Source organism: Denticeps clupeoides, unplaced genomic scaffold (genome assembly GCF_900700375.1).
Source record: "Denticeps clupeoides unplaced genomic scaffold, fDenClu1.1, whole genome shotgun sequence".
Taxonomy (NCBI): Eukaryota; Metazoa; Chordata; class Actinopteri; order Clupeiformes; family Denticipitidae; genus Denticeps; species Denticeps clupeoides.
The window spans coordinates 66700-90054 of NW_021629808.1; the positions used below are offsets into that span (position 1 = coordinate 66700).

At 43.5% G+C, this 23355-nt stretch overlaps 1 protein-coding gene across 1 annotated transcript; it reads left to right on the plus strand.

Annotated features, from left to right (window-relative positions):
• The first annotated feature begins 35 nt into the window (after positions 1–35).
• Positions 36–22939, plus strand: LOC114774577 (RNA helicase aquarius-like). Its single transcript, XM_028966367.1, is given in 26 exon segments — positions 36–112; positions 306–403; positions 643–699; positions 785–825; positions 927–1083; positions 1161–1301; positions 2236–2304; positions 2466–2540; positions 2542–2567; positions 2665–2741; positions 3238–3302; positions 5222–5338; positions 5427–5540; positions 7292–7395; positions 10012–10114; positions 13641–13761; positions 14049–14190; positions 14752–14930; positions 16066–16233; positions 18218–18387; positions 19267–19508; positions 19595–19747; positions 21224–21243; positions 21246–21292; positions 22436–22546; positions 22826–22939. Coding segments are annotated over 25 exon segments (2688 nt in total). The 5' UTR covers positions 36–112; positions 306–328.
• The last annotated feature ends 416 nt before the right edge of the window (positions 22940–23355 follow it).

The window sequence follows — 23355 nt, forward strand, 5'->3', positions numbered from 1 at the left end:
ATTGGAGTGGGGGGGAGGGACCCGGAAACACTTCACCGTTTACTTCCTCCCAGCGTTGAACTAGCGTAGTCGGTCGGAGGGAGGAAAGTGCGCGTTGGAGTTTTTCTGAAATGTAAGTTCTGTGAGTAACTGCACAGTCCACACGTTCCTTCTTCAGATTTCAGCGCAAACCGCAACACACGCGTGATATTTCCCCGCGTTTCCTGCTCGGCCGCGGCCTCGGGCGAGTTAGCGTCTTTGCTAACCCGGTGTCCATTGGAGTTTAAAACAGTGATTTAACAAGCCGTTATTTTCCTCCCCTCCAGTACTTGGACTTCGATTACGAGACATGGAGAAAGACGCCCGTGTGAAGAAGACGGCCGCGCCGTCCGTTTCGCAGATCAATGCCGAATATGTCACGCAGGTAGTGATGCTTGTTCTTCTCGCTTTCTTATAAAGGGGCTATTTTCTGTTTTCCCCCTCCACGTGTTTCTTGTCGGGAACTTTATCATGTGTGAAAGTGTTGTGTCTAGTGTTACCGCACAATTAATTAAATGTTATTCGAATAAATTCAATGTTATTTTTTGCATTGCATTGAAAGTGTTCGACTGTGTCTTTCGGTTGGGGTAAAGTAGGCTTTTCTGTTTTATCTTTCTCTTGCAGTTGGCCAATAAATATTGGGCGCCCCACGTGAAGAATAAACTGCCTTTTGATCCTAAGGTTAGCTTCTGATGTTTCTACACCGGCCACCAAAAAGTAAATTTCACCATTTAACACTCATGTTTACTTCCTTTTGCGCACTCAGGTCATAGATGATGTATATCAGAAGGAGATTTACAAGTCAAAGTGCGTATCAGGTCTTCTTTCTGTCGTTATTTCATTCAGTTGTCACATGCATTATGTACCGTGTTGTGCAGTACTGTTATCTGCTGTTGCCGATTTTTCAGATTTGCCATAAGAAAGATCATGTTGCTGGAGTTCAGCCAGTATTTGGAGAATTATCTGTGGGTGAACTACACCCCCGAGGCCTCCACCAACGACTACCTCATGTCTATCTGTTGCATAGTCAACGAGAAGTTCCGGGAAAATGTTCCTGCCTGGGAGGTGAGCTTTCAAACGTTCGTTTCCGGTGGCTTGTGGCTGTTATTGTGTCTGATCATCTGCCTTCTGCCTCAACCTAGGTTTTCAAGAAAGAGCCGGAGCACTTCCCCTTCTTTTTTAAGTGCGTGATGAATGCGACACTGGCCGGGGAGGAGGCTGGCGTCTCTCTGCGTGAGCAGACGGTGTTGCTGCTCTTCATGGATCATTGCTTTAACAGCCTGGTGCGTAAAGTTCACACTTACTTGGGGCCCTATGAAATCCGTTTTAATTCTTTCCTAAATTCCGTTTTTTCCTTTTTAGTTATCCTGTATTCCATGTTTTCCGTTATAAACATTCATTCACCTAAAACTAACCTCCAGTATGACACATCATTCAATCACTGTACAACAAAGTGCTTGAGCGTTTTACTGTCTGCTTTTGTAAACCATTTACATGTTAATAATATGTACATGTACCTGCCCACTTGCATAATGAACTGGAACCGCGATAATAAAACCACGTTTTGAATTGGCTGATTTGTTGGCTGGCGTGAGCGGCTCGTGCTAGTTTGCTTCTTTTCTCCGGAAACGCGAGGTGGGCTTCAGCGGCCAGAAACGGCACTTATACACAATTCTGCAATTTATAGCGGATTCCCTTTTATTTGTTAGATCCCGCGATTCCGTCCGCATTTTCCACATCACGGAGTTCATAGGGCCCCACTTACTGGTGCTCTAATCACCAGTAAGTGGGGCCAACAACCAGACCAACAACCAGATTTAAGATAGATATATCTTAATGATAGAAAATTCAGTCCCAGTTTTTCACAATTTTGTGATGAAAGTGAAGTGATTGTCATTGTGAAACACTGCAGCACAGTGCCCGGTGACAGTGAAATGTGTCCTTTTAGTGAGCAGTGGGCAGTGCCCGGGAAGCTGTGTGCACACCCAAAATATAATGAATTTTGCACTTTTGAAAATTGCACTTTTTCTGTAACTTCAGTGCTGAATTTCCTTTTGCCGTCCTCTAGATGGCACTGTTGTCTCTTTTTAACTCTAGGGCCCAACAACAATACCCGCGAGTTGAATAGTAGCATCTTGTCAGCTAAAATAGTGCTGGATGCTCATGCCTATTGCATATGGATCTGTTGATTCATTTGGAGTTGTATTTTTTTCTCAGGAGGTGGATCTGATAAGAGAGCAGGTGCAGCAGCTCATTTCCCTGCCTATGTGGATGTGTCTCCTACCGGTAAGCAGTGCTTTCAGTCCTGGCTGTCTGTCTAATGTTATGATAGGTTCTTAAAAGAATGTTTTGTGCCTTCATTTGTCCACTAGTTAATTGGACTTGACGCACAAGAAAGTTCTGTGTTCATTCAAGAGTTATTCAACTTTTCAATATTGATTTTGTAGTCTAGACTCCAGCATGAGATGAAAAAGGTCCCCAAGCTGCAGAAATTCTGGAATCTCATCCGGAAGAACTATGAGAAAAATGGAGTTGAAGGCTGCAGAGCAGTAAGACCCAATGCTCTTGCCTTCTGCTTACTGCACAGTGGGCTCCTGATGTCAGAGTACACAACTTTTATTTATTTATTTATTTTTTTATACACAGAGCCAAAATGGAAAGAACCTTCTTGTCAGCACTCATTAAGAAATTCCGGGGGATTCTAATGTCTGTTCCACAGTCAGGTGAGAAATTATTATTATTATTGTTTTTTTTTTAACCTCACTTATCATGCCAGTACTAGATCAACAGATCTCGTCTAGCTTCAGTTTTAAGAAGGACTTTATTCCATAAGCAAATTATCCCCTTGTCACCTGGTGTTCATAGTACTGTGGACATTTGCCCCGCCTCCTGTGATTTTTCTTGCTGGATTTGCTGCACACCCATCCTCCCACCTGCCTTGCACCTCTGGGCATTTCTGTGCCTGCAGGGAGCAGACCCTCAGCATGGGCTGAGGTCCCGCGGTGGAGAGAACTCTAATCCTCTCGTCAGCTTCCGCCGCCCTCCTGGCCCACCAGGCGGCACACTCCACCTAATGGGTCCCTGTTATCCTCAGCAGGCCTCGTTGCCTGGGCTAGTAGAGAAATGGCAGAGTTGCTGACGTTCTCTAGCATCCAGCAAAACCAATATTACGCTCCACCGTACTCTACCCTCACCTGACGTGCTATGTCATTGTTTCAGGCCAAGTTTCCTTGGATGTGGTGCACTACTGTGAGAGGTTCATAGAGCTCATGATTGACTTAGAGGTAAGTTTTTAAAATTTTTTTTTTAAAATTATTTATTTATTTTTATTAAAGCTGCTCTAAACATGGATAATGTCTCGTTCACATTGGTTGTTGTGCAATAATCCATATATTGACACATATCGAAAGATTTTGTTACCCACCAGGCTACCATCCCATCCCAGGACACTGGGCACAGGCCTTTTGTTTAAAGAACTAATGTTTAGATTGCATGCACACTGCCTGTGTCCTCATTACATTTTGCTGGTTGGGAGAAAGTGACATTTTACCAGTAGGCCGTTCAGTCCAATTTGCCTACTGTACTTCACTGGGGACGGAAACGCACAAATAGTTCTGTGCCCTTTCGCGATTTATGCCTCCCAATATTTTCTGCTTCTGCATACCCTGTTTTCCACCCTCTCTCTGCTATGGCTCTTTTAACATCTTGGTTTGGTTCCAGAAGAAAAGACCAAACATAAAGATTTTTATTCTCCCTGCTGCTGAGAAACTTTATTATCCACAAATTGCTCATGGGCAGCAGAGAGTGTCTGATAAATAAATCATGCGCCAATCCTGGTTTGTGTGCTGTGGTCTGGCGCAGCTCATTGTCTTGGTGCTCTGAGAATGGAGACGCCAGTTTTGTGCTAAATGTGAACTGTTTGCTGCCTGGATGGTGAAACACAAGAACAAACTTAGTAAATGAAAGTAATATAGAATTTCTGAATATTAGCATCTACTAGCATCTATCGCAATGGAATATAATGAATTTAATAATACTCAGGACATTTATTAGGGCAAATTAACAAATTAGTTGCAAAATTGAAGGCTTTTAAAGTGTGGTAATGAGCTGTAAGGTGTAGGTGTCATAGAGGTGCTTCCTATTCACCTTAAGTGAAAGTGTAGTGATTGTCATTGTGAAACACAACACCGCACATGGTGACACAAGCGGTTCGGGATTTGAAGTGGCAACTTTCTGATCAAGTGTCCATTTCTTTACCTGCTTGGCCAACCACTGCCCCTAATTGACTAATCATATTATGATTACTAATTACATTTATGCAATTTTCCTGAATGCAAATGCGTTGGCCAAACAGTCGGCTTTTTTTATGGGACACATGATTGGTTGCCGCTCATGCACTCCTTTCACTGCAGTCACGCCAAGTGTAACCAGAAAGTAATACCGCACTAGGCTGAAATTTCAAACTCTATACTATTTTTAATACTACAGGGGGAGATAAAACAATCTCTCTCTGTCTCTCTCTGTCTCTCTCTGTCTCTCTCTCTCTTTTATATATATATATATATACACACATACACACACACACACACTCACTAAATAAATAAATGACAATCAATAGATTATAAAACACAAACAAATAAATTAAAAATGTATTTCAATGTTTTTGAGCAAAAAAAAAAAGCACGCCTTAATAGCGACAACTTTGAAGCACTTTTTGCAAATGGACTTCTCCTGTCATGGCTGCTCACCAAGGGTGATGCTTAAATACAGGGGACACATTTTACCATGTCACCATGTGCTGTGCTGTGTATCACAATGACAATCACTTTCACTTTTTCAGTGCTCTAGCAAGCTTGGTGCTGCAAAATTAACACTGGAGCTGCCATGTTTAAAGAGGTGTCTCACAAAACATCCTCCAGGTGGCCGGGAGAGGGACTGCCTACTGCAATGCCTGTTGAAAATTGTTGTAGTCTGTGCAGATTTTCTGTGAACCGCCAGGTGCAAAACTGGAATTTAAGTATCAATAGTAGTGCTAATTGATATCAAAAACCATACTAAGTACATTTTTTTTTTTTTTTAAGAAAATAATTTATTTATTTATGTATTTTCTCCCTCCATCAACATTATGCCGCTGGACTAGCTTTTTTTCCCAGTGTTTGTCCTGTATCCAGTGGTGCTTAAATGCACCCTCTCTGTCCGTCAGGCCCTGCTCCCCACCCGTCGCTGGTTTAACACTGTGCTGGACGACTCGCACCTTCTGGTCAGCTGCCGCCTCTCCAGCCTGACGCAGAGGGAGAAGGAGGGCCATCTCTTTAATCAGGTGAGGCAGGGCAGCTAAAAAAAAAAAAAAAAATCACATACTGAATGTCTTAGTGACCTATGACCTTTTTTTTTTTTTTTTTTTTAAGTTACTGGACATGCTGACGTTCTACACGGGCTTCGAGATAAATGATCAAACGGGCAATGCCCTCACAGAGAAGGAGATGACCAACCTGCATTATGACAGAATCACTTCTCTCCAGGTAGGATTTTGCTCCGTTCCCGGTTCCCATACCACACAGGTACTGCATTAATAAAGTAAATGTACTGAGTGATGATGTACAACTGCTCCGTGGTGCTCATTCCTGGAGCCTGGGGAACTTCAGAGTCAGTGTCAGCAGTTTTATTTACTTTCTACAAGCTTAAAGGAACATTGTGCTGTGTGGATGGTTTACCTTTAAAAATAGCTCACTTAGAAATGCAGATCAGATTTTTGATGCTAACTATCGTAATTTTACACTTGTTTATATATAACTATACACATACACTAACTTCTGTAATGTAATTGTAGTCATTAACAAGTATATTTTTTAGCATCTCTTTAAAGTTTTATCAAATGCCCTATCTATGCTCTATTAGTTACCAGCCCAGAAGAACTTAAATTTGGGTCATTTTTACTTGATTTATTGTAATTAACAGAGTCAGATGGTCTCAGAGGCCACGGTTTGCGTCAGGACAATCCACACTTTACACTTTGTGAAGAAAAATAAATGTAAGGTGCTGGAATCTGAGACTTGGGGAAACATGCTGAACATGCTGAGCTTGAAGTCAAACAAAATGTCCAGTTTGTGACTATACAATTTGGAGAATTTGTATACTTTAAAAACAAGACCGCTAACCAAAGGGCTTGTTCTGAGATTAACAAGGCAAAATACCAAGTATTGGTATTTTGTGAAAATTCATAAATACATTTTAAACAGCCTTACAGCATGAGCAAAATAAAGAAATTTAAAAGACCATTGTCTCAAATCTGTAAATTATTTATATGTATTTATATGTATTATGTATGTATCATTTAGTTTTTTGATTCATTTTGATATCTGTAATTTAATATAAAATATATAGGGCTTTGAAAGTAAAGCGATTGTCATTGTGATGCACAGCACATGGTGACACAATGAAATGTCTGCTCTGCTTTTAACCATCACCCTTGGTGAGCAGTGTGTGGGGACGGTGCCTTGATCAATGGCACCTTGGCAGCTTGGGATTCGAACCGGCAACCTTCTGATTATGGGGCCAAATCCTTAATCACTAGGCCACCACTGCTGCTTTGGACTAAGAGGTTAAAGCTTCTCCGTTAATTTCTGTTTAAATGCTGATATACCAGAAGCCCACAAAGTCCCAGGTTCAAGCCACACTTACTACCATTGTGTCCCTGAGCAAGACACTTAAGCCCAAGTGTCTGCAGGGGGGACTGTCCCGGTCACTACAGATTGTAAATTTCTGGAGAGTTTTCAGATCTCAGTTCCATTAAAGAGAGGAGATTTTGCATGAGTAGCTTTGCAGAAGTACCCCTATGAAACTTTAATGACTCCACATATGACTGGGCTATTTGACCGGATCTGGACTCTTGCACTAAATGAAGTGGGACGAGTGTCCAGCGTTGAGCATCCCCCTGCTGTCTACGCCTCTGCGTCTTTTTCCGCTGCTTATAACGTTTTTTGCTGGGAGCTGGTCTGGTTTGCCGGTGCTGCCGCAGCAGGAATTCGGTTTCCTCCTCATCTGCACTCCTGTCTTTCACCAGTGGAGCCCAGGGCCCGGGGACACATGGTGAGGGACGGACGGTCTGTGCAGATGGAAGATTAATAAATTCAGTTAGAAATTAATAACTGAATTTCTTAAGCTAGTTCTATCCACATCGATCCCTGGCAGAATTTTGATTGGTTCTCAGAGGCTGTTTGACGTAGCCTCTTTAAGAAAAATGTGCTAACGTGTGCCCTTGTCTACTTTACAGAGAGCCGCTTTTGCGCACTTCCCAGAGCTTCAGGACTTCGCCCTGTCCAACGTGGCTGCAGTAGACACACGAGAGTCCCTCACCAAACAGTTCGGCCAGCTCAGGTACATCTGGTTATCACCTCCTTGACTGACAAGTGTATCTGTGCAGTCTAACCACCCTAATGCGCCTCGTGTGTTTTTTCCTCATTAAGAGGACGTGGGTCCGTATCGACCAGGAAGGCTGTGTAGCGTCCAGGCGTTATTGCAGCAGATAAGTCCTTGAACCGGCACTGGGCTTTGGTCAGATAGGAAGACGGAGCTAATTAATTGAATCGATTTGCCGGAGCTTGAGGATGCTTTGAACAGTCGTGTCGGTCGGATCCTGTTAGTACTGGGGCTACCGACACAGCTAATGTGTGAACCCCTGTGGTGCTTCAACTTGCCCCCTGTGGTGCTTCAACTTGCACATGGTCTAGATCATTGTGCTTTGTTTTTTCTGAATGTGTGGGTCTAAGTGTATAACTGTCTTTATGATGCAGCTTTAAATGCAGAGGACAAATTTCATCATGTCACCATGTGCTGTGCTGCAGTGCTTCACAATGACCATCACTTCACTTTCACTTTCAATGACATGATCAAAGCATCCTGGAGCTGTTTGGATAAAGGAGTGGTATGGGTGGTAAAAGCCTAGTGGGTAACCTTCTCGCCTATGAACCAGAAGACCCAGGTTCAAACCCCGCTTACTACCATTGTGTCCCTGAGCAAGACACTTAACCCTAAGTTGCTCCAGGGGGGGACTGTCCCTGTAACTACTGATTGTAAGTCGCTCTGGATAAGGGCGTCTGATAAATGCTGTAAATGGTATATATGGACTCACACCCTTTATGTTGGTCAACATATAAAAATGGTTAATTATGAAAAGGGAAGCCAAATGAAACACGAAAGTTTGAGATGATGCTGGAATTAACATTAACAAGGTCTGGAATGTTACAAAAGCTTTTTCTTTAAGAGGGGGGAGGTGTAATGAGATCACACTGATAGGCTCCTATGTTTTTTATTGGAGCTTAGCTTGACTTTGTGAAGATTCTCTTGTCCAAACCACTTGGAAAACGTTCGCAGAAACTGCTTCATTAATTTGAACCGTTAACTTGGAATCTTTGACACAAAAAAAATCATCCACATGTAATGGCAAATAGTTTGAGATCTTGTCAGGAGAGGTTTAAAAAAAAAACAAAAACAAAAAACTGTTCCAATCTTCCTGTTACCCTTCAATTCCCGGCACTCCCCTAATGGTGTCCATCAGAACTGCGTTAAATGTTCCCCTTTTAAGCATTCACTAAGCAAATAAATGACCATTTAAATCATGTTTGTCACCCTACGAACTTGTAGCGTGACCTGTTATTTACTAATTATCACATATCTGCTCTTATATTGCGATGCCCGTTGGAAGCTTAGTTGCAATAAAGTTTGAGTGAGGATAGTGCTCATAATTCTAAACCGAGTGAAACTGATTTTCCTACTCCGCTCTCTGGCTTAGTGGTTTATTTTTTTGCGCTGAGCTACGGAACAGTGTCACTCTCAGCTTTATCCGTCTTCCTGGATTTGCTGAAGAGCGGTTTCATGTGTTCTCGTGGATAAAAGCAGTCAGACAACGACCCGACAGTCGCCTCGCTCCCCCGTTCATCAAAGCTGCTTGGAGAACTCCAAATGTGCTGATCAGATTTAACAAGGCACTTTTTTTTTTGGTGAGGAGAGAGACTCTCTAAAGCCAGATATTTCGCTGGGCGCTGCCCCCTGCTAAGCTGTCCGACTCCGCATCATTTCCAAATGATCCGCCAAGTCCTCAAAACACACAAGCGTGCTGTTATCACTCGTGCACATGTCCTATTCTTTCTGTCCCTTGCTCTTCTGTTCTGACTCTAGTCACAAAATTACTTATTTTGTTGTCTGTCTGGAGCAGCAGCATTGGGATGAGCAGGCACAAACTGAATATTAGACAGATAGTATTTAAGCCATTACCCAGAGTGACCCAGGGACAGAGTGTCCCTGTAACTACCTATCAGTAACTACCTATCAGTAGTTACAGGGACCGTCCCCCTGGAGACACACATGGTTGAGTATCTTGCTCAGGGACACGATGGCTGTAAGTGGGGTATGAACCTGTGACTATGACTAGAATTATGACCAGAAAAGGATCATTTTAGTTTCTTTATTTAGCTATAATTCGAATGGCCGGTTTTTGTATATCTGTGGCTAGATCCTGTATGTAAATTTCAATATTCCAGGAACCTTTGTAATGTAAATGAGTTTGGTGTGTCTAGTTTCCCTTGTCAATGTTCAACTTTGAGTGTTTTAATATTAATTCTTTGTTAATATGCTGGTTTTGTAAATACATAAAACTAAATAAATGCAATAACAAAAATCCAATGGCTGTAGGTTGGACATCCATCTATTCAGGATCTAGTCCATGAACTGATCTTTATGACACGCAGACGTGAAATGCGATTAGTTGCAGGCTTGTGGCCAGGGACTTACATAATCCTGCTTTATCGATGTGAACGTGCTTCCATGCTGACTGGGCACAAACGTGCCATTAAAGTGGTCAAATGATGGGTAGGTGGGGTGGGGACAAGCATGCTGAAGGATTGCATATGTTAAATAAATATCTGGTCTGTTTCTTATGGCATGTAGCTATATTGCTGCAAGGTCACTGATTTTTCTGATTTTACATTCTTGCAGTCCAAACACCCTCCACCGGGTGGCCTCGTACCTGTGCCTTCTCCCAGAGCTGCAGGAGGGGCAAGACACAACTTATGACCGAGAGGTCCTGCTGGAGCTGCTGGTAGGTTTGTTTGGACATGAATAATGCATCGTCCTGAGCTTAATAGAACATCTCTTTGTTGGCACCAAACCAAGCTGAACGAGTGTCCGGGACTTTTTTATTCTCCTGCACAAGAATATAATTTTCCTTAACAACAAGGGCGACAAGGTTTGTGCACGCTGCACCAGAAGGCCGTTTTTGCCCATTTGACTTTGCTTCTCTTTATTGCGTTTGCATTTGAATCCTATTACAGCCTCTAGTTGGTCATGGGAGGTAAAGAGGGGACGAAGTTAGTTAGTGACCTCCTCACTGCCATCACCAGCAGCAGTATGGAAACGGCGTCCTCTTCCTAATCATCCATTCCGAAGCCCCGTTGAAGAAGCAGCGGATGCTCGGTTGTAATTAACTCATGGCGTCGGTGCGGCAATGGTTGGTCCACTAATCTGAGTGTCCTGCGTTGCCAAGAGGCAACAGTCCCCGAAGACCAGGCCTTCGTTATGTGCCCAGCCCATGGCCGCCAGCAGCAGTAAGCAGGTCACTTAAGAGATAAAGAACATAATTAAGCTTTAAAAAGGTTTGCTTCTCCCAGATAGAATTAAAATAATGTAAAAAATAAAAAAAAGTCTTTGGTTCAAGTACTTATGACCCTCGGGGATGTTCTCTTCACAAGGCAGAATTTTTTTTATGCCCACAGTTGATCACCAAGCTCCGGCTGTATGTTATTCCGTATGCTAGGAGTGTAGTGTTATTTTCTACCAAAGTTGCTGTGACGTTAGTGAACACACTCCCCATGTTTGATATGGTGCTGGGAATATGCAGCATCAGGCCTACGGTGGCGAAGTTTGTGTTTTCACAATCGGCCTTCTAGTGATTTAAAAGCGAACTCTTCTCTACGCCCCACGGTTTGGGCAGATTGGCAGAGTGCAGCATGCTGAGAACAGCTTTTTGCACTGCAGAACTCAAATCAGGAGGTGAGAATCTTATTTTCGCACGTTGTCTCTCTGATCTGACACACACACTGGCAGAAGTGTGCAGGCTGAAGGCGTAAGGCCCTGTGTGTGTGTGTGTGTGTGTGTGTTATGGTAATGAGCTGGGAGGTGGCTGCCGATGGTTCTCCGGGCTGAAATTGTCAGCGGAGTCACGCAGGAGTGTTCCTAGTGCCGCCCTGGCACTGCAGAGTTCTCCTTCCCTTCCTTCCGTCTCTCGCTATTTTGTCACTCTGTCTCGCATCTGTGACCAGCACATATGCTGAAAGCCCCACTCTGTCATGACCTTCTGAAAGGCTGTGTCATGCATAATATGTCTTAATATTACAAAAGTACTTATATCAGCCAGCTGAGCATTTAGCATGTCAATATTAGAACTGTAGCCTTAGCCTGGTCTTCAAATCAATGCGTCACACACTGTTACAAAGCATTAGATGCTTCAGGGGGTCTTAAGATGTAATTAGATTGAAATTATTTACGACAAAAGTCAAGCGAGCATATGTTGGTAAAGCGTTTGTTCTGGCTCAGTTTAAATTGCTTAGCTGTTATTGGCTCAGAAAAGCATCGTAACGTCACAGTAAATAGAGCCTTTTGCAACAAGTAAGTTAAAATAATAGGGGTGTGCAAAAAAAATCAATTCACAAAAGAATCGCGTATCTTTACTTTATTTAGCAGACGCTTTTATCCAAAGCGACTTACAAGAGGAAGACACCAGCAATTCTCGTTCGATTTTTATAGAATTTTGAGTTTACAAACTAAGAGCCCTGATAAGGCCTAACTTGTCAGCAAAGCATGCTCGGAGATTAAGTGCTAGACGAAGAAAAAATTATAATGTATATATATATTTTGGTATTGTTTTGTGCAATGTGTACGCATGTGTGTGTAAGTGTTAGATTTGTCTGAAATATTTTTTGAGTAAGTGGGTTTTCACCTGCTTCTTAAAAGTGGTGGTAGTCTCGGCTAGTCGTGTGGAGGAGGGCAGGTTGTTCCACCAGCCAGGGACAACAACGGAGAACAGAGATGATTGGAATCGGAGACCCCGTGAAGAAGGAATTTTCAGTCTCATTTCATTTGCCGATCTGAGAGAGCGTGCAGGAGTGTAGCTAGGTAGTATTGTATTGATATAGGAGGGTGCAGTTCCATTTACAGCCCTGTAGGCGAGCATCAAGGATTTGAACTCGATGCGAGCAGCTACCGGGTGGAGAGAGGTAAGAGGTGTAACATGGGTGTATTTCGGCTGATTGAAGATGAGACGGTCTGCCGTATTTTGGATCATCTGGAGTGGTTTTATGGTGACTGCAGAGGCTCCAGCCAGGAGAGAGTTACAATAGTCGAGTTTGGAGATGACCATTGGCTGGACGAGGAGCTGCGTAGCCTGTTGTGAGAGAAAAGGCCAAATCTTGCGAATGTTGTAGAGAGTGAACCTGCAGGATCTGGAGATCATAGCAACGTGATGGTTCAAACTCAGTTTGTCATCAATCCAAATGCCAAGGCTTTTTGCAGACGCCGTGGGTGTTAACAGTAGCTAGCCAATTTGAATTGAGAGGTTTTGCTGAGTGGAGTTGTTGCCCGGAAAGATCAGAATCTCGGTTTTGGATAGGTTGAGTTGGAGGTGTCGCTCAGACATCTATGCCGATATGTCTGAGAGACAGGCCGAAATTGTTGTTGCTATAGTGGCATCTTCTGGTGGGAAAGACAAATAGAGCTGGGTGTCATCAGTGTAAGAGTGATAAGAGAAGCCATGTGATTGGATGATGTGATGCGAGTGTATATTGAGAATAGAAGGGGGCCAAGGACAGAGCCTTGTGGAACCCCTGTGGTTACCCTAGAGAGGACAGATGTCTCACCTCCCCATGATACCTTGAAAGACCTGTCGTGAAGATAAGAGGTGAACCAATTTAGTACGGTTCCTGTAACTCCTAAATCTGAGAGTGTGTTGAGAAGAATTTCATGATTAACTGTGTCGAAGGCAGATATCTCTACGATTCAAATTCAATCAATTCATATTTCCCATTTTGCAACGGCGCGATTTAAGGTGTTTAAGTTGAAGGTTTGCAGTTTATATTTTTGTAATGTGTCTGTATTTCGTATCAGACTGATGGAAAATAAAAAAAATAATGAACGTTTGGAATCAAGAATCGTTTTGAATCGAATTGCGAGCTCAAGAATTGGAATTGAATAGTCTCATTATCTTAATCGTGCACCCCTAATAATTAACACAAGCTGCAAGTACTGGATCAACATAAATTCACCCTTGGGTGGTTATTATGGAATTCAGATGATGTGTTTGCAGGTTTGTAGTTATATTTCTTTTGAGGATTCTACAATTGTAGTTAAATTGAAAGCAGCCCTTGCATTGGCTGAGAACTGTACATAAGTGACAACATGGTTAACCTTCAAATCACGTACAAAAAAAAAAAAAAAAAAGTCAGGAAATTGTAAAACAAACTTTGTCAAAGGTTGCGGAGCATTTATCCAAAGTTTTTTTTTTTTATTATTTTATTTTTTATTTATTTTTTTTTAACTCGTGTGTTAACTCTGTTTCTATCTTTCGCACACAGGTGTCTCGTCACGAAAGGAGAATCTCACAGATCGAGCAACTTAACCAGATGCCCCTCTACCCGACAGAGAAGATAATCTGGGATCAGAACATAGTCCCTACTGAATACTACTCAGGAGAAGGTGCGGCCCTGCCCCTCAGCATCCTTCATTCTGTTACACCAGGCTCTGCCCCGACTCGCTTACGGTGTGAATCGGCTTTTGCGACTTACGCCTGTCAGAATAGCAGATCTCTATCTCCAAAAGCACTTAGCGGCCCTGATACTCTAGCCTTCTCCATTCTAATGAAGTTCAGCGTCTACAGCAGTTGGATAAACCTGTGGCAAACTGAGTCAGATCGAACTGGGATTGCTTTATAGTAGTGTGTAGGATGTAAATAAGGTTTGCTGTTTTTATTGTTTTTTCCCCAGGTTGTTTAGCCCTCCCAAAGTTGAATTTGCAATTTCTGACCCTTCACGACTACCTCCTGAGGAACTTCAACCTGTTCCGCCTGGAGTCCACCTATGAAATCAGACAAGATATAGAAGATGTGGTTTGCAGAATGAAGCCATGGTATTGCCGCCATCAAACACCTGGGCCCCGTCCACATGACAACGTTTTCTCTAAAACTGGAAAATATCTATCCGATCTGGCCTTGTGTCTACACAGAAACGGTGTTCCAGGGAACCAGACCACTTATTTTCTGAGACGTGTTCCAGAGTGAATTTCTCTTTTCTGTGTCTCTGCGTGGACAGCGAAGTGGTGAAAATGCTGACGTATTAGCCCAGCCTCCAACCTGACCTATAACCCCACTGCGTCACCGTGTGGACGACAACATTTCAGATAACGCTCCCATGTGGAAGCAAGTTGTTTAGACACCAAAAACCTATTTTAGAGAAAAGTGTTCTGGATGGGGCCCTATTCACATAAATTCTCTCATGTGATGCTCTTGTCCACGGTTAATGCTGCTCACGAGCAGGAACACTTGTGTGTTTATCAGGGTCAAGGTGATTGTAGCAAGATGTATGGTGTTTTTTTTTTTTTTTTTTTTTTTTTTAAATTGTTTCTGAATGAAGAAATATTACTTTTTTTTTATTTTTAGGAGATTTCATTGTCTCTTGTCGTTCTCTGCAGGCAGTCTGAGTATGGTGGAGTTGTGTTCGGCGGCTGGGCCAGGATGGCCCAACCTATTGTCTCCTTCTCCATCGTGGAGGTGGCCAAGCCCAACATTGGCGAAGACTGGCCTGCTCGTGTCAGGGCCGATGTTACCATTAACCTGAACGTGCGCAATGAAATCAAGTTCGAGTGGGAAGGTGGGTCACTTTTTACTGGAATACTAAGTGGTCTTGTTTTATAGCCATCTGTTAAAAATAGCAACTATTTTTTTGCTGATGTGATGACCACACCATCTGGGATATGCTGAACACAATCACATTCAGAAGGGCAAACGATATTATATCTCTAACCCAGCCTCATAAAATCATAGATTCAGGACTTCTGTTAACTCGTAGATTAAAGGTACGTTTTTAGATTTCAACAATCTGAATGTCCTTTTCTCTCGCAAATAAAACTTGTGGTGGTTTAACAATAAGAACCACAATTCAAGAGACAATGTTTTAGACTTACACTAGGAAAAAAAACTGAACTTTGTGGAACCTTCATGGAAGCATAATAAATAATCATCCACGGGTTTAAAGAAATGTGTTTTAATCTTTAAAAAAAAAAACACAAAAAAACAACGCAAACTTTGTAAAGATTAAATACCACAAAATATGGTATTTATTTTGCTCTCGCAAAATTAACAAAATGTCACTTATGCCTGGATGCTCCTCCCACTTGATGTATTCTATTTAATATAGAATGGGCCATAATCCAGAATGGAAATACTATATTCAGTTGTTTATTTCAGAAAATAAAATCCCCTTAAATTGTACACAGAGCTCCATCACTTTATTATTATTATTATTATTATACAGTCAGAACTGGTTATGCGTGTTTTATTATAAATGGCTGATCTACAACCTCATATCAGCCTTGTTCTTATTTTTCATTATGCATGTAGGACACTTACCAGTCCACAGCAAATGTAATAGTGGTGTCAAATTTTTCCTTCCAATAGTAGAGATTCAGTTCGTATAAATAGTTATTGTGAATATCCATTATGCTAATGAGGTACGTTTAATCCTGGCGGACCCGAGGACCAATGTCCTGTGGGAATGCGTGGTGAGGCTTCGTCTTGCATAACGTAGAAATCGGTGGGACAGAGCACCAGCACTGGATTTCTTGATCTCTTTATATTTTTCGTTGTCTTTGAGTTGGTGCAAGGGGCGCATTGGTGGTCTGATAATTTAGGCTTCATGTTTTAAAGATCAGCTAGTGCTGACCGTGCTGTTTCCTTCCCTCGCTTTATTTCTCGGCCTCCTACTCCTCAACCCCCTCCATCCTCAGGGTTGCGGAAACATGACGTTTGTTTTCTGATCACGGTGCGCCCCAACCTGCCCTATGGGACACGCTTTGACCGACGACAGCCTTTCGTGGAGCAGGTGGGCCTGGTGTACGTGAGGGGCTGTGAGGTGCAGGGGATGCTGGACGATAAAGGCCGTGTAATCGAGGAAGGTGAGTTCGACTGGAGAAACATTCCCTGCTCCGAATGTGATTTTGTCACTGTGAAACACTGCAGCACAGCAGACTGTGCACACATCAAAATGTGTCCTGCGTTTAACCCATCGTGTGTGGGGATGGTACTTTGCTCAGTGGCACCTTGGCAGCTCGGGATTCGAACCGGCAACCTTTCTCAACCGCTAAGACACCACTGCCTCTCTATGTGTATGGAATGTCTCCTCATTACACAGCTTTAGGTCTATTTTTGTCAGCAGCATTTAGCACAAACTATCAATCCACTCAAGCAGGACATTACACACTTAATATTTCCATCAATTTCAGAAAATCACATTTTGGAAAGTGTCCCAGCTGCCATAGTCACTCACAGTAATAACAACAACAACAACAACATTTATAGCCCAAAATCACATACAGTATGTCTCAAAGACCATTAATTTCCATAGTGTGTTGCTGTATCCAAATTGTCTGTGTGTCATGGTACATGGTGTTCAGTCTACCATCTTGCGTATTGTTAAATGTAACCTCACAATGAGTCTCTGCTGGATTCCTCCGGGTACTCTGGGTATTTTTCCTCTAGTTGGATTGGCGACGTAGGTGTGTTTACCGTAGTGTGTGAGAATGATGTGTGTGTGTGTGTGTGTGGCCCTGTGGCCAGTAGGGGCGCAACAATACTCTTTAAGACATTGAACCGTTCGGTCCAATGCGCCTTTATGGATCACAGGATTTCGTTTTGCACAAACAGGCATGGCGAGCACTAGCGGAGGAGCTGAGACACAAAACACTTCAGATAAAACACTGCGCGTTCTCTTTACGCACAAAAACAAACCGAAACGAGTGATCCCAAAACCGAGATACGCGGGATACCGGTACAGTGACACCCCTGGTGCTCAGTGTGCTTCGATTGGCTCCGGAAGCCACGGCCCTGAGTAGTTATGGAAATATCGATGCATGCAGTTACGGAAAGTGAGTGTGTTTCTTCAGCACAGCAGTGATGCTGAATAGGCCCACCATCTGTCCAGATCACCGAGATGGAAAAATCTGCCCACACTGCAATCTGTGGAGCACTTTCGTTTTGTCCCTCTCACAAACTGGCCACGTAATGTTGGTGGTGTTTTACGGGCCGTACCGTTAGTGATCTCTCTGTTTGTAGCGTGACAGCCCTCCACTAAAAGCTGGCCCAGCTGAGAGATGCTCGTTTTTATATCGGCACATGAACATGTCAGCTTTTAGCATCTTCAGCGAAACGTGCAACTACAAGGGTCCGGTTGATTTCCTTTATTTTTATCCCGCAGTTAAGTAGGTCGACGAATATGCGGACTCTGCACTTTTGCAGTGACAGGGACACGTCAGGCACCCTGATTCTGTCTCGGTGGGAGACAGTCCGCTCTTAATTAGCACTGGGACGAGGAGGAGGGGCCAGCAGCACTTGTTTGATCGCTCGGTGAGGATAACAGCCTGGTTTTAAAATGGCGCATGTCACTCACAGCTGTGGTTCTTGGTCTCTGTGGAGCTGCTCGTATGAGCCTGGCTGTGTGTGTATTGCAACTCCCATGATGCTCCTGGTTGTATTTTGCGGCTGTTTCCATCCCTTCGGGCTGCTTGCCTCTACCTGAACGTGTATACAGTCAGTCGGGGGAAGCGAATAATTAAAACATCCCTTTGATCTGAGTTTAGGTTTCATTTCGGCATCAAATAGAAAATTTGTGTCTGTTTGTTGAAGAAGCAGAGATTTTCAGTCTCGGAGCTTAGTAACCCTCAATCATTTCCCTAGTAAACCTTTTATTTATTTATTTATTTATTTGCATAATGCCACATTGGTATCAATAAAATCTTATTAATCCCTGGCTGACAGAAATCGTTTTGTGAACAATAATTGTGTTAATGATTGTATTTTGTGACCAGTGACCAATTCATTCTGACATTTTATTTAATTTTAACCTTATTTGGTAAAGTTCATATCAGTGGTGCGTGTTTCCAGGTCCTGAACCGAAGCCAAAGCTGAGAGGGGACAGCAGAACGTACAGGGTGTGGCTGGACTCAAACCAGTACCAACAGGACATGACCAGCACCATCCAGAGTGGCACCGAAGACCCCTACGAGACCTTCAACATCATCATGAGGCGCAAGCCCAAGGAGAACAACTTCAAGGTCTGTGGAAACATCTCCCATAATCCTCTCTGCTCTCCTGTTCCTGCCTCCTGATCTGATTGATGGCAGGGATAGCGGTGGTCCAGAAGCCGAGCACTGGTTTACACTGGCCCCTTTCCCAGGAGGCTGTGGGGCGACTTTAGGTTGACCTCAGTCTCTCAAGGAGGTTTCGTGCGAGGCCCATTTTCTCCTTTGTGTTCATTTATTACGTTCTGTATGTGGTTGAGCGTTGTGAGGGGTAATGTCTGCGCGTCTCTGCCCGCTAGCAGCAGAGAGGCGCCGCTTTTAATGTCTGCTCCCATTATGTTCATCTCAGAAACGGGAGAGGATCAAAGGCACATGGTCCAAAATAACAAAGTATGCCTTTTAATAGCAGTCCAGCATGATGCTTCAGATTATTTTTGTGTTCTTGTTAATTATGATAAAAGGGCGGTTTTGAGTGCCTCGTTAAAATTCAGGCCTTTTTATAGCAACTTGGGAACGGAACGGTAGATTCTCGCATCTGCAGCCGCTCGGATCTATGTTGCTCACAATTTTTTTTATAATTTTGGTGCGTTTCTAGCTCTAATTAAATCAAAATTTAACCTGGTACTGATTGTTGATCACCCGAAGGCATTCTTGGGAATGGTGCTCGATGAAAGTGCTCTAATTGCTACTTTATTAAAAAATTTGAATTGTAAAATGACATTGTCAGATGTCATGAAGTGAGAGTTTAAAACATGAATTGGTGCAGACAAAGAAACAACCCCCCAACTTTGATTAATCAACACATGGTGATGAACAAGACCCACACCTCTGATAATACATAAGTATTTCTTATCTCAACCATTCCTCTCTGGTTTTGGTTTGATGTCAACTGTCATTGATGTGTTTTAACAGGCCGTGCTGGAGACCATTAGGAACCTGATGAACACCGAGTGCGTTGTTCCTGATTGGTTGCATGACATCATCCTCGGTTACGGGGACCCTGGCAGCGCCCACTACTCCAAGATGCCCAATCAGATCTCCACCCTGGACTTCAACGACACCTTCCTGTCCCTGGAGCACTTGAGAGCTTGTTTCCCTGATTACGCGGTGAAGGTCAAGGTGGATGACCCTGCTCTACACATACCTCCCTTCAGGTCAGGACAACACAAAATTATCCTGATGAGATTTTAAAGAATTTTTCCCCCTTCAGCCTTTCTTTAATGGTTTATTTTCCGTGTAGGATCACGTTCCCTGTATCAAATGTGAAAGGAAAGAAAAGAAAGGCAGAGGACGGGGAAGACAACAAAGAGAAGCGGGAGGAAGGTCGCATATTACTGGTCGAGCCACATGTTATCCCCAACCGAGGGCCGTACCCATACAACCAGCCCAAACGGTGAGAGTGGGTGGGGTGACCTGTTTTAATTTATATATATTTTACTTAAGCTTTTAGCCCGTCTATACATTACACATTAGTCACAATTATGGACTTCTGCTAAAATCCTGCAAAATCTTTTGAACATATATTAAGACACAATTTAAACAAATGCATTCCAAGATATGACAGCATAATACTTCCTTTCATAATATATTCTTGTATCTGCTATCTACTATATTGTTACAATATATAGAACACTTGAACCTGTATGAGAAACATACAGTAGCAGAATTTAGTTATACAACACACATAGTAACTGTTTCTCTTTCAATTGATTATAGGGATTTCTGATAAAAAATCTTTTAGAATTGTAAGGCTTTATTTTCTTGCCATTATTATGCAGTTGAGATCTGCCCTGCAACATAATAGCAAATGACCATATGTTGATACCACCGTAGTCATGGGCAATGAGTATATATTTCATCGTATTACATGATTTGATTCTCACTCCAAGTCAAAGGGCTTTTTTTTAAAAAGAAATGATCTACAGACGAATGAAAACGCGTGCATGGAGCTCTGTCTGAAGAGAGGATGCGACCTCAAAGAAGCAGGAGAACTGGGACACGAGCAACTTCGAGCTTAGCTGCTCAAGACAGAATTGTAGATTAATACTGCTCATCACTCCTTTTAAACTGGTGGAAAAGAGCCTAGAAATAGATAGATAGATAGATAGATAGTTTTAGCTGCTTATAGTAAGTTTGTATTAGACTGTATTTATTTCACCATTCTCCTTTTCATGGATCACAGGAATAAGGCTGCACACCACGTGATTTCCTTTTCTTTTGATCCCCTGACCTGCTTTTTATTTAAATACGTTGTGTACAATTACCACAAATGCCCTCGTTTTAACCTGGGTGATCCATCTTATAGTACATTTGTAGCCCTGCCATCCCTTCTGCCAGTCTGTTCTCGTCGCACCCAGCCGTGTCCGGAAGCCCGGAGGCCTGCGGTAAGGCACCTGCCCTTTGTTTGCCCCCCTTCGGCGTGCCAGGCTGAGTTTAGAGCACCCGGAGGCGGGGCGGGGGGCAAGCCGAGCCGGCCCGGAGGGCGGCGCGAGCCAAGCCACGGGAGCAGAAAGGCGTAGCGTTCAAATCGTTTTGTGTTTCAGCCCGAGAGACTTCGGCCCTCGCAGTTTACCGACAAAATGTCAGCCGCTGTTAGTGCTTAATCCGACAACACGAATCCGGCGGTCAAATGATTCCTGTCAAAATTCTGCCCTCGCTGTGAATTCCTTCTTCAGGAAGCAGTGAAGCGGATACGTCCTCTCCTCCTTAACTGGGAAATTAATTAACGCGCCCAGAGGAGCTGCACATTGCTGAGCGTCGGCGCCACTGTAGACGTCTGCGTCCTGGTGCTTGGTGCCAGAAAGACATATTTTAAAGCATTTTAATTTCCCTCCTTGGGCCCTAATGACTGGCTCGTTGTCATTGACAGGAACACCATCCCATTTACACCCCGCAGATTGAAGCGATCCGGGCGGGTATGCAGCCGGGCCTCACAATGGTAAGACGCGTTTAATTTCTTAAAAAAAAAAACTTGCTCATAAATAGCCTTTCGACTCATAATTTTATATTCATATAACAGGATCAAACATAGTTTATTTTTTTAATTAAGCGATGAAACGATGAATTATGGTGCTGTAAGACTGCACTTTACCGTGCTGCACCATCCTCCACCCATTCCAGCCCACCTGGTTACCAGGGTGAAAGATGTGCGGCTGCTGATTGGTAGCCGGCACGGTGGACGGGGGCAGATTTATTGAGCGCATCCCCGTGAGTAAATATGTCTTCTTGGCCATCAGCGGAGTCATAAAAAAAACCCTGCGGCGGCAGTGCCGTCTCTGGCCCCCGGCCCACCCACCACCTCCCCAGGCGTCTTGTTATTAACGGCCAAGGCTGAAGCCCCCCCACACACACTAAAACAAAGCTATCAAAAACCATGCTTTCAAATACAATTCAGTGAGTAACGCACCATTTCACCGCACTGTGTGTCCGGTTGTCGGCGTCGTGTCTCGCTTTGCGCTGACGGACGGTTGTCAGTGGTTGAGGGCTCAGCGACGGTTTGTTTGGCTCAGCAGTCCCATCTTTCTGAATCAGCGCCCCGTTCAAGTCGAGACCAGACCAGACCAATTAAGGAGCAGACAGACCCAGTCGGCCGGAGTGGCTTTGTTTTGAGGCTTTTAGTCCTTGGGTTTTGTAATGGCCTCCCTGACCTCACATGTCAATCAGAGCAGCTTCAGGCCAGTTAAGCCTGGATCGGATTCGAATTTAGACTAGGGATGCAACGATTCTGAAATTCTACGCCAGTACCAGTCTTTCAAATAATAACGTGGCTGATGCTGATACCGAGTAATCTTTGAATACCCTTACATCTTTTATAATGTTAAGAAGAAATCATTATTAAATGAGGTGCTTATATTATTTTTAAATAGTCCATTTAGCTGATTTGGTCTATTTTAGTCAACATTAAAACCAATTTTTTCTTGTGCGGTCAAGCAATTGATGCAGGCAGGTAGCTGGACTCATGCAATATGTAGTATTATTGGCGTTGTTGCTATAGCTCGGGGGTTCTCCTCTTTGCAATGTTAATCCACATAATGGGGTTTATTTGCATTTTGATACCTTTATTCCGCCTCATGGTTTTTAGGTAGTCGGTCCCCCAGGTACGGGCAAGACGGACGTAGCCGTGCAGATCATTTCGAACGTCTATCACAACTTTCCAGAGCAGAGGACTCTTATTGTGACTCATTCCAACCAGGTAGGAACCAGCAGCTGGTATGGTTCTCCAGTTCTTTAACTTCTTTTGGTGTGAATGCATTTGTGCGACCAAGCTGGAGTCACTCTACTGACAATCCCAACAGACAACATTTAGAATTGAGTAGTGATGCAGTTTAACATGTAAATGCTGTGTTGTGTGCTGTTCTTTTAAGGCTCTTTTCTATTATCAAAGCCAAAGTCTAAAGGTAAAGCCTGTGCTTTGCTCTGCTTTTGAAGTGTGTGTCCTGGTGTGTTCAGCCTTCGAGTTTGTTGGTTGCAGGCTCTGAACCAGCTGTTTGAGAAGATCATGGCTCTAGACATCGATGAGCGGCACCTCCTCCGTTTGGGTCATGGAGAGGAGGAGCTGGAGACCGAGAAGGATTTCAGCAGGTGAGGGGAATTGACCCACAAACATTTACATTTATATCATTTACCAGATGCCCTTATCTAGAGCAACTTGCAGTCAATAGTGACAGGGACAGTCCCCCTGGAGACACTCAGTTAAGTGTCTACACAATGGTAGTAAGTGCAGGGTTAACACACAACGTTCTGGAAAAGGTGAACGTGAAGTGATTGTGCTACATTGCAGCATAGCACATTTGCATACAACGAAATGTCACCTGTATTTAACCATCACCCTTGGTGAGCAGTGGGCAGCCATGACAGGCGCCCGGGGAGCAGCGTGTGGGGACGATGCTTTGATCAGTGGAACCTTGTCTGATCGGGATTCGAACCGGCAACCTTCTGATTGCGGCGCTGCATGCGTTCCTTCCATAATCCAACACCTCCGCAGCAGCATGTCTCCTTTTA